The sequence below is a fragment of the Melospiza melodia genome, chromosome 18 (genome assembly GCF_035770615.1).
Source record: "Melospiza melodia melodia isolate bMelMel2 chromosome 18, bMelMel2.pri, whole genome shotgun sequence".
NCBI classification, from domain to species: Eukaryota; Metazoa; Chordata; class Aves; order Passeriformes; family Passerellidae; genus Melospiza; species Melospiza melodia.
The window spans coordinates 2,777,863-2,795,157 of record NC_086211.1 but is presented as its reverse complement, the minus strand read 5'-3'; the positions used below and the strand labels follow the sequence as shown (position 1 = coordinate 2,795,157).

General features: G+C 39.9%; 1 protein-coding gene across 2 annotated transcripts in view; it reads left to right on the top strand.

Annotated features, from left to right (window-relative positions):
- The window catches only part of USP22 (ubiquitin specific peptidase 22), an 88,649-nt gene that overhangs the window by 43,293 nt on the left and 28,061 nt on the right, over positions 1–17,295 (top strand). For both annotated transcript variants that reach the window (XM_063171682.1, XM_063171681.1), the window contains one exon: positions 2,115–2,216. In XM_063171682.1, the coding sequence (XP_063027752.1) occupies positions 2,115–2,216 (102 nt within the window). The remainder of the gene's footprint in view (positions 1–2,114; positions 2,217–17,295) is intronic.

The following is a 17,295-nucleotide window of genomic DNA, read 5'->3' as shown; positions in this document are numbered from 1 at the left end:
TCTGCAAGAATGTTTTCTGTCTGGTTTGCTCTGTTTGTGGCATTGATTGCACATGATGTTTTGTTTCCTTTCATTTCTTTTAAATTGAACAAATATTTCATTCACCCAGAATCCTTAAAAGTAATCCAGTCTGTCATGTTTAGCCTTACCTAGAGTTGCTCTTGTGACATGCTTTAGTCCCATCCTCTACAGTATTTAAACTATATAATTATATATAGATATATATAAATATATATTAATAGTGCTGCTGATATATGTGGAGCTATTGCATGCCTAAAGTGCACATGTGTTTCCAGGTATGAATTTTGTTGTATTTGACTTAAACCAGGATTTAAACATATCCAAGGGGTTATTTTTTAATTGTTATCAGGGTTCATCACACTGACTGGCTGTGTTTGGCCATGTTTTACCTGTAGTGAACCCAAACACAGCAATTTACAGCTGCACAATGCAATTGCTGCTGCTAACAAGGTGTTACCAATACATTGATATAAATTCCTAAGGGAGCATTACAAATATGACCAGGATTGCTGGAGACCTCCAGTGCCAAAGCTGTTGGAAGCCAATGTTCCATCCCTGTGAAGTGTCCATCTGTGCATCTCCAAAGGGTCTCTGCAGACATGCAGTGTGTCCAAAGCATTGCAGCTGTGTTATCTCATCAGTCTCAGTCATTCCCTGCCTTTTCTGTTTCCCTGGGTCTGTAGCTTGATGCTGAACCTTGGATAAAGGAAAGGGATTCTGGTATTGTTCTTTAAGTTCCTTGCATAATCTGTTGTTGAATCAAATAAAGTGAGAGATGGGTGTATTTGTGTAAATAAGAATTCTCTAGGCCTTGAGAATCTAAAAATGAGACCTTCTGTTACTAGAACCTGGAGGGTCAGTAGTAACTATGAATTGAACATTTTTGGGAGGGTAGTTTCTGACAAGCATAGCTATTTCTGAAAATGAAGATCAAAGAGCTATTAAAATTTAATGTACATTATGCAGAATGTGTAAGCCTCCAGCTATATTTTTCTACTATCCTTTTCATATGTATGATTTATAATTTATTTTCTGTAGCAAAGCGCTGCTTCTGCTCCATGCATTCTGTGAAAAATAACTCTTAATTGACTTTAATTCTCAGTTTTAGAATAGACTGCTTGCCATCTTATAATTCTTTATTTTTAATGCCAAGATGCCTTTGTGACTCACAGTAATTGACCTTGCACAGCAATTTCTGTGCTACATAGAAAGCTGCAGCAGTACTGAGCTGCTCAGCACGTGAGTCTTCACTGTTGTGTTTTCTTGTATCAGGTTTACACTGAACACAGCTCTGTGCTGGTCTCAAATCTGCTCTCCATACTACTGACCTGGCTCATTTCTACTGCACTTTCCTTTTGAGCAAAAGAAATCTTGTGGAAATGCAGTGTTGGTCTTCAAAAAGAAAAATGACACATTTTAGCTCATGAGAAGGGGTTTAATATTTGGAGAGTTTTGACTGGTTGGTGGAGGGAGGGTGGTGTTAAAACCTACTACTAATTTCATTTTTAGATAACATTATATATGTCAACAAAGTGAATGTCAAAAATTAAAACTTGTCTAATCCATTAATAGTATAAGGAGAGGTCATTCTGTGTAACGGCATATACATGTAGTGTGTTCAGTATATTGAGCTATTAAATTCTGCTGTTCTCTAAAGATTATCTGTCCATTAAGTTGGATCAGTTTAGATTTATTAAATAACTTGGCAAGCTCATCAATGCTGGTGTCATTTAACCTCCTCTGAGCACAAACAATGTATTTTTGAATAATAGCAAGTTTATTCTTGTGCTGGAATTTCTTTTTTTTAATTGAAAGGAGGATGATAATCCAGTAATGGAAAGTTTATTGGCCTAAATGTTCTTTATAGGTAAAGAAGTACCTTTGTTTTCTTATGTTAGTTCTTCTTTGTTCAAAAATTTGGTGATAGCTTTTCAAACCATGTTTTTTGAGAAGGGGTAAAAAGCAGTCAGTGTCCTTAAGTTATGCATAAATTGAATCTAGCCTAATGGACAGCACATTAAAAGTTTTGACTTGAACAGAATTTTCAATCCTTTTACTAAAGAACTTCCTGAAACTTTGTTTTATCTGCTTAGGCATTGGAGAGAAGTATTCAACATGGGAGCCGACCAAGAGAGAGTTAGAATTGCTACGACACAACCCCAAGCGAAGAAAAATAACCACAAACTGCACCATAGGTGAGTTCCAGAAATCCCTTCTGGAGCCAAATTGTCACTGATTTATATGTTCAAAATTCTGTGCTGTTTTTCCATTGGTAATTGTAGTGGATTTCTGTAAGCTTTAGAATAACAAAGTCAGTTTATTTTACACTACCTTTTTCTTGCTGTGGATGGATATCTGCTCTGTCACTGCAGGTACTGCTGATGGTTGAGCTGTGTAACAGCTACAAAGCACAATCCTTTTTTGATAACATGCTTGTAATGAGAAATCACTGATATATCTCAACTCAGCCTTCATCAGACATCCTGTGCAGGGATGTGAAGGGAAATCCTGTAGTTGGTGCATCCTTAACCAAAGCTGGTAAATCTCTTTTAGCAGAAGCAGCACATTCCTACTTCATGTTTTACACTCTAAATGGGATCTCTTCAATTTCATATGAACTCTGAAAAGTGATTTTATTTCTCCAGTGGTGTCAAATAGCAGGTTTGAAATGCATCTCAAAGGTTTAATGCTTAAGAGTTCAGTGGTCTGGAGCAAAGAATTCTCTGAAATGTGTGCATCTGCTTCTGGCTGGACAGTATTTGGGTAAAGGTGATAAAAATGAACAGTTCTTCTAATGTTTTCCCTGCTGTTTTTAGGTTGGGTAGCAGGGGGTTAAAATTAGCTCCCTGACCAGCTCTAATTAAGATTATTGGGCATTTTCCTTTGCTGTTAAATGCACAATAACATTTTAATGGTGAGGTTTGGAAAAAAATGGTTAATGGTACGTGATTGTTAATTGTACAAGGTTGGAGGTGTAGCCATAGACATTGCAAGTAGGAAACTGAATTTTTTTCCACAGTTTTAAAGCTCTGTACTGTTTCATGGCACATGTCACGCTTTCAGCACATTTGCATTTGTCAAAACACACTGAGCATACTTTCTAAAGCTTTCTAATGTCATGTTTCTAATGCAGTAAGTCATTGAATCCAAAGTATGTGTATATTTATTTGGAAAAAATGGACTGAGAAGCACAGAGTAAGTTGAACATGTATATAAAATGGTAATTCTAAAGAACCTATGTTTGTGCAGTCGTGTGACAGGGAAGACAGTTGGAAAAACATCTGGACTTTGGAAACATTAAACAGCCTAGGAAAAATTAACTAAGCAAAGATTGCTTGCATCATGTTCACATTGGGATTTGTGTTCTGAGAAACTCCAGTATATTTTGTAAAGAACATTACAAATTAGTAAAGATAATAGAGCTGGGGAGGGGGGAAGAAGTTTGATAAAATTTTGAAGGTTACCATGACCTTTGTGAAGAACTGAAGCACATTTCAGTGTTTTTCTTTGCAATCAGAAGGAATGCTCTGCTTGCTCTTGGAGGATTTGGGATCTTTCAGGCTGTTTAAAAAGGCCCTGTCTGGTGGTGTGAAATCTCATCTGTGGCTGCCTGGGCGGGGGAGCACGGGGACAAGGCTCTGACTGATCTCCTCACTTCTGCAGGTCTGCTTTTAAGAGTTCTCCTTCTGAGCCCTGGAGCTGCCTCTGTGTGCTGAGATTTAGAAAGTAAAGAAAAAAATCAAAGCACCCAGGAGCCATAATGCAGTTTTGGGCTGCAGTTAAAAGCAGAAGACTTGCTTTCTTTCACAAAAATGCATTGGGGGTTTAGCTCAAGGAAGAAAAGACCTGCCATTGTCCTTGAGCCTTTTCTCTCCACCTAACCTGATGCTAAATATAAATCTGCTTCAGAGTCTTTTTGCCTTCCCTTTCCTCACTTTGACTTGTCTGTTTGCAGTTTCAGATCAGTGAAGAGCCTATTTGCAGACTGAAATGCTGCAGTAGCTGGACAGTTTCATTTCTCTCTTTTTCTAATACTCAATTCTTTTTACATCAGGATTTTATCAATCCCATAGCAGATATTAGTGAATCCAGTTTATCTTCTGAGGTAGGTAAATGGCTGAGAGAATAGGCATGATGTCCAGTTTTATTGGTTCTGGAAATGAAAATGATGCTGATAACCATCTCTGATAGGCGCTGCACATCTGTTGAGCACTTCTGTTTACACAAGAGTCTGTTAAAACATAACCAGCTGCCTTTTATGCATAAAATCCTCTTTTCAAAGCTGTTTTAAGAGGAAGGCCAGGGGGAGGTTTGTGGCTTTCTGTCCTACCCCAGAGATCCACAGATATCACTTGGGTGTGGAACATTCTGCTGCCCTGCCATGACCTGGAATGGTCGTTGTGCCAACATTTGTTTCAGCATTTGTATAAGAAAATTTATTAGTGTTACAACTAAAATACATGGGACGACAGACTGAAACCTGGGCAGGTGTGGCCTTGAAAGGATGTACAGAACTTGTATTTGAAGGATCTGCATATGATTTTGAGCCCTGACAATAAAATACATTAAATTTTATGTTTTTCCTATCTAAACCACACTTAGGTGGTACAATATGATTGTTGCAGTTGCCTGTCACTTCTGTATTATGTGCATGACACTCATTTAGGTGGATGTTTACTCCATGGCTGAACATTCTGGGTACATAAAGGGATTTTTTTTATCCCAGATTTGTAGCAATCTCATGGTACTTCTCAAAACAGCTGGATGTGTCTGCTGCTTTTTGAGCTGTTTGAACTTTTGTACAGCTGCAGGATCTTTTGTCTTTGATCAGCACCATGAATTAAAACTGAAGAATACTCAGACATGAGATGAATATCTTATAATGGAGACTTGAACTGGTAGTTCACTAGAGGAAATAATGTGCAAAACTCACAGCTTTTGATTTTTCTACTTGAGTGACAATTTGAAACCCATTGAAGAAGGAACTTCTTATTCACATCTTCAAAAAAATGAGGAAAAAACAGAAATCCATAATTTTTCCTTGATGCTCTTTAAATGCTGTGTTTCTATCTTATAGATACTTTTTCCATCTAGTAAGAAGATAGTGCAGGTAACTGGACTTGAATCTCTATTTTGCCACTGAGCAAATTGCTCTTGAAATGAGAACTCACACTGGGCACTTCTGCAGGCTGTGGAAACTGTGCTGATTCCTGTCTTTTGGGATGTGCAGGGTTGTTCCCAGTATTGCACATAAGGACCTTCAAAGTGACTTGGAACACACTGCTAACCAAGTGGAAACATTGACTTGTCTTACAGGCAAAAAGCCATGATGAGAAATCCTTGCAGTGTGGATTTTGTGTGGGACATTGCATGTTCTGCTGTCCTGACTTGACATTTTGATGGAGCTTCTGTATTTCAAGACATTCAGGAGGAATGTCACGTTCACTCAGACCATAAATGTGCTCTGTGGAAGCTCTGTCAGCTCAGACCTTGTTCTGCCTCCAACACTTGAATGTTGATTTTTTTCATTGTGTTGCCACAGCTTTTTCCACAGATCAGACTGAAGGGTTGGCATATTGTGGGGAACATAGAAATTTCCCAAATTATTTTATTTTGCTCTCATCAGCACACCTGGGTAGTGTCCTGGACTATTCAGTATTCATAGAAATGCTCCTCTTGGTTTTGGCTTGAAACTATATTTCAAACATCCCTAAACACAAAAACTTTTACATGGAAAAATTAGGTAAGACTTAACAGCTATTAAATTAGATTCTGTGTTGTAAAAGAAAAAAAAATCTAATTTATTCAGTCTCCTCTTGTCTGTAAAGTGGCCTCCCTCTGCAGGGGAGGGAAGGGACAAAGCTCCACATTCACAAGCAAATTATTTGTTAGGGGGTTGAACCAGAAGTGATACAATATCTTTTGGGAACTATTTTCCAAGCTCATCTTGCTCTGCTGTCATTAATACCCCCAGCAGATCCATTCTCCTGAGTATATGAAATATTAGCTTGGGATCAGCTGCTCTCTGATTAGCATATGAAGTGACTTTGTGGCTGAAGATGGGTGTATTAACAATGGGCAGAATTAGACTCCCAATGCACATGGGTAATTAGCAGCAGCCACCCGGGATTCCCATTTGCAGGGCTGCAAAAAGGCAGAGGGGAGACAAACCTTTCCAGGAGACTGAGCAAATCCTCCTCACCAGGAGTGATGGCATGGAGAGGTGGCAAAACCAAAACTGCCTGGGATTAGAGGTGGCTTTGGCAGCTGCAGTGCTGAGCAGCCTGATGGGCCAAAGAGCAGCATAAATGGAATAAATATTGCAGAACTCCTGTATGAAGGTGGCAAGGGAAGAGAAACAGTGACCTGGAAAATATTTCTGTTCTCTAGACAAGCCAGCAGAAGCATTTTTGCTTCTCTAACTTGGAAGTGTTGAAGGCTGCATTAGTACTTGGATGTTTTTTGTGAATGCAGCAGCACTCAGGTGTGCTTTTTCTCCTTGGATGACACTTAATGTAGCTCAAGTGGAAAAGTGGAATGAAAAATATGGTTTGGTATAGCACCACATTTTTAGCTATGGCTTTAAATTTAAATTACTGATTTGTAAGCAGTAATGCTTTGATATTTGAAGTTATGACTGCACAAAGTGCATCCTGAATAGAAATCTCTGATTCTTAAATTCCTTTAGATTGCTATGTGAGGAAGGAAAGAAAACCACCTTTAAGATTACTCAGGTGAATGTTTCCTCTTTGGTTTTATTTATATTAACTTCATTATTAAAATGTTTTTTTTTTGATGAAAAATTGTTTCTTAAAAGGTTGGATTGGTAAAATATAAAAAAAAAAGAGATACCTTCATATCAATAGGGAGAGCCTTCTGTTCCTGTTTTACTTTGTCACGAGCTTAGCATGTCTGACCATTGTGTAATACATTTCTTAGGTCTAAAATTGATAAAGCTGATCTTAAAAATAAATTTAAAAAGCCCTCTTCTCTTAAAGCTCCCAGGGAATTCTAAGAAAAAATTAGAAGGATGTGATTATTTTAAGAATTCTAAAATACAAGTAGTGATTTGCTCTCTGAAGTTTGTAGAGCTGTACTGTCTGAAAATCTTGTTCAACTTCCTAAATTTAGCTCTTTATCAATATAAAATAGAAGCTTTCCTCTGCAAAAGGCTTTGTGAGGAGAAATTCCAGATTGGATGCTGCAGTTGCCTTTTTGTGTATTGACTGTCTGGGAACTTGTCACCTGGTTTTCCAAAGCTGGTGCCAGAAAGCAATTTGCATCACTGCAGTCATGTCACTGTGTGGTTTATCTGCACAGCAGTTGATTATCTGTGATTTATTTGTTCCTGAATAAGATTAGGAACATCAGAGTTATCAGTGAAGTCCCTGCAGCATTTTCCTGCTTAAAATGAGCAAACTTTTGTTGCAGACACTTTTGTTAGACAAAGATCAGTCAGCATCTGAAGAGCTGACTGATGAACATCACTTCCTCAGAATGTCTTGTTGCCACCTGGCCACCTGAGGGGGGTTCTGATCTTGTTACCTCAATATTTGTTTGAATTTTAAACCCTCTTTGAGGAAAATCAGGAGCTGATGTCACTCGGTGTATGAGCTGTTCTGTTGATGTTTTCATTTCACATCAGCTGAAACCCCTGCAGACTGTACAAATTGTATGTGAAATCAGAAAATTGCAGTTGGGGTTGAATTTTTCTGTTATCCTGTCTTGGAAAGTTGCCATTCCTACTCGCATAGAAAATACTTTAATTTTGTAACTCTAGGTGGCTCTTGGGGATTGGAGGCAGAGGAAGATATCCTGTGTGTGCTTGCACAATGGGAAATTCCTTAGAAGACAAGGCTGTTGATCCAGGGCTTGGATCATGTTCCAAACTTCTAACTGAAACCTGATTTTCCTGCTCTGCACTTTTTAGAAGTAGATCTATGGTTGTTACTTATCCAGACACATTAATTTTAGTTTACAGACAGTGTTTTGATTTGAATTTTCTAAACTGTGCTCTGCACTTCTTCAGGTGAAACTTCATCACTTAAATCAAGTTGAATAAAAGCACCCAAAAAAGCCCTTCTTTTTCTTCCCCCTCATAGATGCTGATTTCAAGTGTAAAATGTTTGCTAACTGAGTTGTCTTACTTCTTTCTCTACTGGTACTTAATTTTTTTCCTGTGTTTTCTTCACTAAGTCATTATGTAAACTTCAGTATGCAGTCAAAACAGCAGCCTTTCAATAAAAAATGCAGTTGGTGTCAGTGACTTTGTCATCTGTTTGAATGGGTTTTTATCAGAATCTGAATTTTCTTACCAAGGAAAACCTAACAGCAGCACTTAGCCAGAATTTCATTATGGCCCTCTGAAGAGATACCTTATCTAAATAAGCTATTTGTTGTTACAGATATGGAATTGAGAATTAGCCCATGGAGACAAGTGCCTGTTGTCTTGTCATGGGCAGAGCTGTGTCCTTAACATTAGAATCTTCATTTTCTTATGTTTAAAAATCATAGAATGTGTTGGGTTGGAAGGGACCTTAAAGTTCATCCAGTTCTACCTCCTTCCACTATCCCAGGTTGCTCCAAGCCCTGTCCAACCTGGCCTTGGACACTTCCAGGGATGGGACATCCATAGATCTCTTTAGCCACCAATTTGATATAAACCTTGATTTACCACTGTATTTTCACCTGGTTAGCTTGGTGTTAGCACAGCAAGCGTGGCATTTTCAACAAGGCCAATCATCGCCATCTCAGTTTTGTTCTTTTGTGGATTGCTTTTGGATTATATTTACTCTGACCTTCCATTCTGCTCTTTCCTGTCTGCTTCCAGAGTTGGCTTTATGTGGCCAGAAGGTAGATACAGTATATGCTGCAAGCAGGAATATGCATAAACAGCATGTGGCATGGTTTGTGTGTTGTGGATTGTTGGACGAGCTCGGTGCCAGTTCATCAACAATAATTTGTGCATATTAATATATTTGGATGCGTTTAGTTTCATTGGCACTTAGCCTGCTCCTTAAGTTATTAATTTGTGAAATCTGTTTGGAGGAAGGGTAAAAACTTGTAGGCAGCATATGGTGTGATATTGGGGGGAAAGGACGGCTGCGGGTGTGAATTTTATTTTGTCAGTTTGGTGGGAGTACCTCTTGTTCTTTATGGGTGCCATCTGCACAAGGCTCTCTCTGCAAGCCTTGTGCACAAGAGCTCGCTGAGCTTTTAACTTTGGCTGCTTTGGGGGAGGGCAAAGAGAATATTTTATTCTGTGCCACCTTTTGAAGTGTTTTGTTTTGTGTAAAGGCTTTTCTTTTGCCAGAGGAAAACACCTTGAAGGGTCTACAGCTTAACTGGCTGTTAAAGGCCGGTGTCATAAAGCTCTGGATCCATCATTCAGGCATTTTCACAAACATATTTCCTGTTCTTTGCCTGCTGCTGTTACCTTTTTGATGCTGGATGTCTTCTGTCTATTCTTCCTGACCTTCCAGCAATTATGTGAATAATCATTATTTCCATGCTCTGGTTCTTAGGACTTCAGTGTCTTGAACTTTATAAGGTCTGTGAGACCGGGCAGCTCCTGATTGCTTTGAGAGCTTCTTCATAGCTGTATTCAACTTTAAATTTGTTCAGCTTTGTGTATCTGAATATACAACAAGCACCACAGTTGAGAGGTCTCTGGCTTCAGCAGTAAATGAAGGCATTTTGTTCAATGCATATGCTTAAATGTGACATTTCATGTTGTTCTTTCTGCTTTTCAGGACTTGGTGCCTTTTTGTTTCTGAAGCTCTTGTTGTGACATGCTTCCACATCTCCAGTGGAATGAATGGCAGGGGGTTGGAATTTTGAGATCTCTAAACTCTCTTCCAACCCAAACCATTCCAGGATTCTATGATTCTGTCTTTCTTCTCCAGCCAACTGATCTTCATATTTTACAGAGATCATATAATGCTTTGATATTTAATAATTGATTTGATTATGGGGTTATTTCCAGTGACATGTTTCCTTCTCCTGTGTGTACATTCTCCAGTGTTTTCTCAATGCTCAGAGATCTTGACAGAGATTGGATCAAATTGAAGCACAACAGGCAAAATTTGTTCAGTGGGTCTTGATATGCCAGGACAGGAATTCAGAGAAGTTTGGTTCAAGTTCTACTGCAGAATTTAATGGCTTTTTCAGCTTTTTTCATTTCAGCTGAGAGAATCAAACAGAGATTGTTGCTGTGGATGATTACATGCTGTGTAGGTTTCTGGGTATGAGAACATGCTGCATTGGTTTCTTCCTGACACCTGAGAGAGAAAAACAATTTCACAATGCAGATGGTCAATAAAAATGCTGAAATACAAAATTACAGATATAAAAACTGGCATTTTCCATGACCTTGAAAGGAAAAAAAAAAGGCCTTTTTTTGTAGGGTGCTCCTGGGTCCTCTTCTTGTGAAATTATTTACCAAAAGGTTCCAAACTACTCTCACACAATGCAGAGATCCTTTCCTTTAGCCCCCCTTTTCCTTTCCCCCACATTTATTTTAAACTTAAGCTTGCTGTGGGAGACAGTAAATCCATATAGATAGAAAAAACCAGTGATAACCCAGTATTTTGGACAAGTTGTCTCCTCCCTCATCTTTGGAGCTTTTGTAAAGCAGTTGCTGTTTGCAGCATTACATTCATTCTCATTCAGAAGCTCTAGCACTAGGGGAGCTTATCTGTAGGTCTTGTTGTGTGTGTATCTTCCATGTTAATGTTGCTGCAGTTCTTTGTTTGTTTACAAAGATGAGACCCTGGAGCACTTCAGAATACAAGAGGCATCGGAGAATATTGCAGAATCTCATCACTGAGGAGATTTAAGAACAATTCAGAGAAACATTTGTCAGGAATAATACAGGTACTTTTAATTCTGCATTGAGGTATAGGAACAGATCAGGTGTCATCTCAAGAACTTCTGCATCTGTTTCCTGTGATTTTAGTGCAAGATTCAATGCACTTTTTAGTGGCTTGGTCAAACCCCCTAATTTATTTTGTTTTGGAAACATGTTTCTTAATTCAAATTCAGAGGGAATAGATACTTGCAGTCCCTTGTCTTGCTTGAAACAGCTTCTCTATTTACACAGGCCATATGAAAAATTAACCTTAAGGGGTTTGTTTGTTTGTATTGCCCGATATTTTAGGATTGCTGACTCATTTTACCAAGCTGAGGGTGTGCACACAGGAGCCAATTGCCACCAAATCAGAAGGAGGAGAACTTACAGGACATCAAGTGCTCCTGTCCTGTCTGTGTGCTTGGTCTTAATCTGGGCATGCAGCCACTGCAGAGTAGCAACAGGCTGTAACCTCACAGCCCACACCATCCAAGGAGATCACTTGCCTTGTGTGAAGTGCTCTTAGCCTGGAGAAACAGGAATAAAACCAATCCTAGCTGAGCAGTAGCCCTCAGAGAATCAGGAACACGGTGCTTGCATGCTGCTGAACACACAGAGCAACCCCAGGAAATGAAATCTCAGGGATGTGCCCTAAGGCAGGGAATGGGAACTCGTCTGAGCAGTGGAAAGGCTCCTGTTCTGGCATCATCAGTTTGGGAACTGGCTCAAAGATATACATGTTGGAAGTAGAGTATAGAGAGTACTTTGTGTGTCTGGCACACTGTGCACACTCAGGAGTCATTTCTGGCTCTGAGATTTCATCTGAACAGTAATAATATAAAATGATACACTTGGTGTTGGCTCATGCTCTTGGTAACTTGTTTGATGTGTTTGCTCCAACCATGTCAGTTGCCCTTAGGTTCTTCCAACAATATGTGTCCGAGTAGGATGTGTGGAAAGGCCAAGCTGTTGTTCTGGGGAAGGATCTGTAGTAAAGATATCTTTGGTAGTCATTGCTTAGAGATGTCATTTTGCTCCTAAATCTGGCAAAGGACAACCTTCCTGAATCTCATCTCCTTTTGTTGCTGGTTGTTTCTGTGTCATTGCTAGAAATTCTTTGTTTAAATAAGTTACAAACACATATCTACTATGCTGAACCCTGGGTCCAGTGTTGTGTCAGTGTTGTGGAGTTGATTTTAATTGAAGGTGCAGCACAATACAGGGACTCCATTGCGCTCCTCCAGAATTGATTTTAAACTTTCTTGTTAGGTGCAAAGTTAAATTTCCCTTGACACACAGTAGCATGTGTGACACAAAGGTAATGAATACCAGACCTCCTGGATCTCTCTGCATTATCCTGTGACTCTTCTTGTGCATTACTAAATGGAGAGAGTGATGCACTGAGCCACAAATGCAGAAGCCCATGCACAGAATACCTATGCAGTCTAAAAATAACATTGAGGAGAGTTAGCAGCCCTCATTCAAGCAGCAGTTGTTACCTGTTCTCCAGCCTTGCCTGAGTGGCAGCAGGGCAGGTAATTCTGGTTTCCAGAGCCATGAGGCTGAGTAGGGATCCAGGGATGAGGATCTCATTCCTGCTCACTGCTCAGCCTGTGGCTGTTTTATCCACCTGCCTGCATTGGAAGTTTGTTACAGGAGAGGGGTGAGGGGTGGCTGGTTTTGGGAGGCTCTGGCACTTCCTGCATCCCTCTCTTGTTCTGGCACTGTCTGTGTGCCCTGCTCTGCTGTGAGCTGGATGAAGCTGCTCAGACACTCATTGCTGTGTACAGGGGGTGAGTTCAGTTCATCCTTTTCTGTGACCACCTCTGCAGGTGGCATCAGGTGAGCTGGGCTGTGGAAGTGCCCTCACCTTCCTGCCAGGGCTGGGCTGTGCTTTGTACCAGCTGTGATACCAGTCTGAGTGGCTGAGCAGTCTCAGGGTGACAAACAGGGAAGGATATCAAACTTGTCTCCTGAGTTAGGTGCACTGGGCTGACAGAGCTGCCTTTGGAACCACTCCAACAACTGAGTCCCAAACTCCCTCATTGCAGTGTTTTCTAGCTGAGACAATTATTTTTAATATCTAATTAAATTTTACTTCTTGTGAGCTCAGTCTTTTTTTATTATAGCTTTGGTAGGTCACAAGAGTTAATTACAGTCCTCATTGTAGTGGCCTGTAACATACTTGAAAATTGTCAGCCTGGCTGTTCCTCCACCAACACTATCTGGTTTTAATTAATTAACTCAGCCAGTGGATTTTTCAGTTGTTTCTCCAGTCTCAAATATTAATTCCACACAAATTTTTACTCACGTTCTTGACTTTGCATAATTTCTTTTTAAAATGGGTGCTCAATTCCAGACATCATGCAGCTGAGATTTACCTGTCACCAGAGCAGAATGACTTCCAGGCCTTCTCCTATTCCTGTTAAGTTCCAAAATGCTGTTTGTAGAAGAGCTACAGCTCAAGATTAAATTGTTTAGGCTGAGTTACTGTAGCCATTGCTCCTTATTTTGTGTTTGTCTGCTTAATTTTTCCTCATTTCCTACTTCACAATTGTTTTTATTGAATTTAATTGATTTCAGATAGTTTCTCCCCTTTAACAAGTTGCTCTTGAGTTATTGTTTTGTCTTCCAATTACATTTGCACTGTCCTGTTGTGGTTTGTCCCTTCTCTAAGTGTGTATTATGTGATGTCACTGAAGCTATTGAATAGGAATAGTGAATGCAATCAATTCCCTGTCAGCTAAGAGGGGTGGGGGCAAACTGAATGCTGGAAAAACATATTTGGTGTCTCAGTAAGTGCTGTTGTTTCCATGTGGTGTGGATGAGCTAGGTCCTCTTCATGGATGTGCTAGAAAATGCATTAATCTCTGCTGCTGAACTGCTGCAAATCTCACTGTGCAGCTCTCCTGGCAATGTAATATAGGTGGGTTGTTGCCATTTGGTAACTTTTCATGGGTTTATGGATATTTTAATGGAGGAAAAAGAATACAAACATTCACTTTTGAATGGCAGTTCTAAAACAACATAAAGAATAAATCTGGAAAGTCTCCTAGGAATGCTGATGTCACTCCAGAACTGCCCAGTTGCATACAAATATGCCAGAAATTATCCAAAAAAAGACTTGAAGTTGCCCTGTGAGCCTGAATAAAGTACTTGAACATGCTTTTAAGCATTGGATTTAAATCAAAACACATAAGGTAAGATTTTTCTTACAGACTGGGAAATATGAACGGCTGTGTTGTTTTGTTTATTTTGAACCACTTAAAATCTGGAAGGTGGGAAATTAACTGTCTTTTGGAAAAACAAAACCACCCTTGGTGAGGAACGAGTACCTTAGGAAAAGTGAGTACATGCCAAGCACCTGGCTGAGGTGCCAGCCTGCATTCAGTGCTGGGACACATTCCCCTTTTGGCTCTGGGTTGTCAGCTGTTCAGGTAGAGTGTGAATTGTGTCTGGATCACTCCTTTAAAAGTCTGCCTGAGCCGGTTGTGCCTCGGGGTAGAGCTGTGTTAACAGTGAAACAGGTCAGTAATGAGGATGAATTCCTCCAGCTCTGTACAGCACTGACACACCAAGACTGAGAACTTTGGGGTTTGATGATTCAGCCTTATAAACAGCCCTTGTCTTCTGGTGCTGCTGATACATCCAAGGAGGAATAATGACTATATTGTTTTCTCTCTACAGTTAATGGTTTTGCAGTACATGTGCCACTCATGGCACATTCTTCTTCCCTCCAGTGTAGCAGCTCCTGTAGTTGGACTCCAGGGTTCCCAACCGGATACAAACTCATGGACAGTTTCCTTTTGTACACATAAGCAAATTTTTTGCTATTGAGCAATGTTTTACTTCAAAAGCAATAGAAAAAATGCAGTGATCCAGAAACTTTTAGCTGGAAATGGGAAAGTTAAAGATGGGGTTTCATTTAAAATTCAAATACTTATTTCTCCTATGATGACTTTTTTTTCATTCTAGAAGGCCTTTTCTGATTTATTTGCCTTTCTGCTGTGTAGGGGTGGCTAAACTTGCTTGTTTTGATGCAGTGCACAATGAAGTGTATCTAAAATAGTCCTATAATTTATTTCTCTCTGTTTACAGGAGTTATTTTTCATAGTCTTATGCTCACTGCTTCTGGACTCAGTGTCTTCTGGATTATTAGACCTTATAGATGAAGGGGCTGTTTTTTATTTCAGTCCTGTCAGTGACAAATGAAAATACTTACTTATAGTTAAAACAGGAAAAAGAAACCCAAATTTTCATAACAATATTATCTAAATACAATGTCCTCTGTCATCCTCTCAGCCTCCCAAAACTGCAGCATTCAACATGACTTATGAATCTTGATATGCGCACACATATATATGATAATCAAGAAATATTTTTAGATAATGGAATGATACAGTGAAATGTTCATGTATAGAATATAACATATGTAGAAAAAATTGAAAAAATGTATTGCAGATCTTGTTTTCTAAATTAAAATGTATTGCTCTAGAACTGTATTCTGACTTGTGATTTAACAGGCTTAGCTTAAAAGTTGGGTAGAGCAGAAGAGTGAGTGGAGCTCTCCAGGTTGTGCCTGTTGGTGATGGAATAGCTCAGGGGGTGAGAGGTGGGTGGGTGGTGCTGGTGGAACAGCTCAGGGAAGGTGGTTTGTTTCCAGAGGGATTTACAGTGATTCAGACTGAGCACTGACTGACCTGGCAGCCCTGAATAGCTGGAGAAAAGGAGTCAAGTCAGAAAAATAAAAAAGAGGGAGCATGAGCATGTTTTCACCTGGTTCAGCAGTAACCCAACAAGGGAGGATTATTGCCCTGAGTGTTCATCTCCACTTCTTTCATCTGTCATGTAATCCCTTGTTTGGTGTTGCTGTCAAAATTACTCTATTGAGAAAAAGATCTACCGATGAACCAATATTTTCTGCTTCCTCTTCTCCCTACCAAGATACTTTTTTTCTTTCTGGGTAGATTGCATGTTCTGTGTTTGCTGGTAGTAGTTGAATTGTTCAGTTAGTTTTTAAGATCATGTGGTTGAAATTTCTTCATTTAATTTGGCTGTGGCAAAAGTTTCTGTAGCTTTTTCTTAAACAGTTGCCAAAACAATTTAATACCCAAATGTGTTATTGGTAAGCTTGTAAAAAGTGTTCTGTAAGAACATCTGAAGAAAAAGTTCCGATTCATTTGCCTCAGTGTTCCTGCTTCTGTAGTTGCTGTGGGTTCCAGTCCCTGAGAAAGGATGCTCAGCTGAAGTGTTGGGGAATAAATTAACCAAAACTGCATGGTTGGGTTTTTTTTGGTCTCTCACGTGATCATTGGTGTCACAGAATGTGATGAGCTTTCCTGTGTAGACTTGTAATTTCACATATCTGTATACTGCTGCTTTCTGAAATGAGTATTTTTGTATTAACATTTCAGAAGGGATTAGCTTTGGAAAATAATTGCTGTCACTAACCCCATTAGCAGAACTGCTGCTCCGGGCATGCAGGTGGAACAGCAGCTCTGGGTCTGACTGGGCCGGTGTTTGTGGCAGCTCCATTCAGGTCATGTGTGATGTGTTCTACACCTGAAACCTGAGAACTGAGAGAGTAATTTTGTTGTAGTTTTAGGTGCTGGGAAATAGGGTAGACCTCTTCTGAAATACTTCCAGAAAGATGCTCTTAAATGTTGTTTCCAGTTCTTGTTGGATGAACTTAGGATGAACACCCAAAATTATTATAGAACTCTTCACTGCTGTGCTGCGCTGTTTGTTTCCAAGTGTGATGTTGAACTGTCTTTAAATATTTCAGTGAGCTCTTGCTCAGCTTGCAGTGACTTGTGACACTGTCTGATGGAGCTGCAGGGAAGCATCAACACCAGATGGGGAGCTGGGCTAGGGGACAAGGATTGCTCTAAGGTGTTGCCAACCTGGGCTTCCTGTAGAGAGGATCTCAGGCTGGCTGTGCTTCACTGCATCTGAATCATCTCCTGGTTGTCTCACCAAGCTGCATTGTCCAGTGACTGCTGCTCTTCCTTCCAGAACCTTCATTCCACTAAATCCCAGGTTTCTGCATGGGAACATCTGTTCAGACTGGTTTGTTTGCTCTTTCCAGTCCCAGCCTGAAGCCTGGGTTTAGAGGCAAACAGAACCTCCTCCATGAGGGCAGGATTGGGTTTTCTGTATTTTCTATTCATGTGTGGTCCTCTCATTTCCCTGCTTCCCCACCTCTAATAGCTGTAGAGTTGCATTTCATGGAGAAGTGGAATTTCCTTATCTTGTCTTGGATTTTTCATCTCCCCTGTGTGGGTGTACTGGCAGGACCAGTGCTCTGGATCTCCCTGCATCCCAACAACCATTGCTGCCCAGTGTTACAGATCTACTGCTTTGAGCATTGGAAAAACAGAACCCATTCCTGGAAGAAGATGGAAGAATTGAAGCTGACAAAGGTA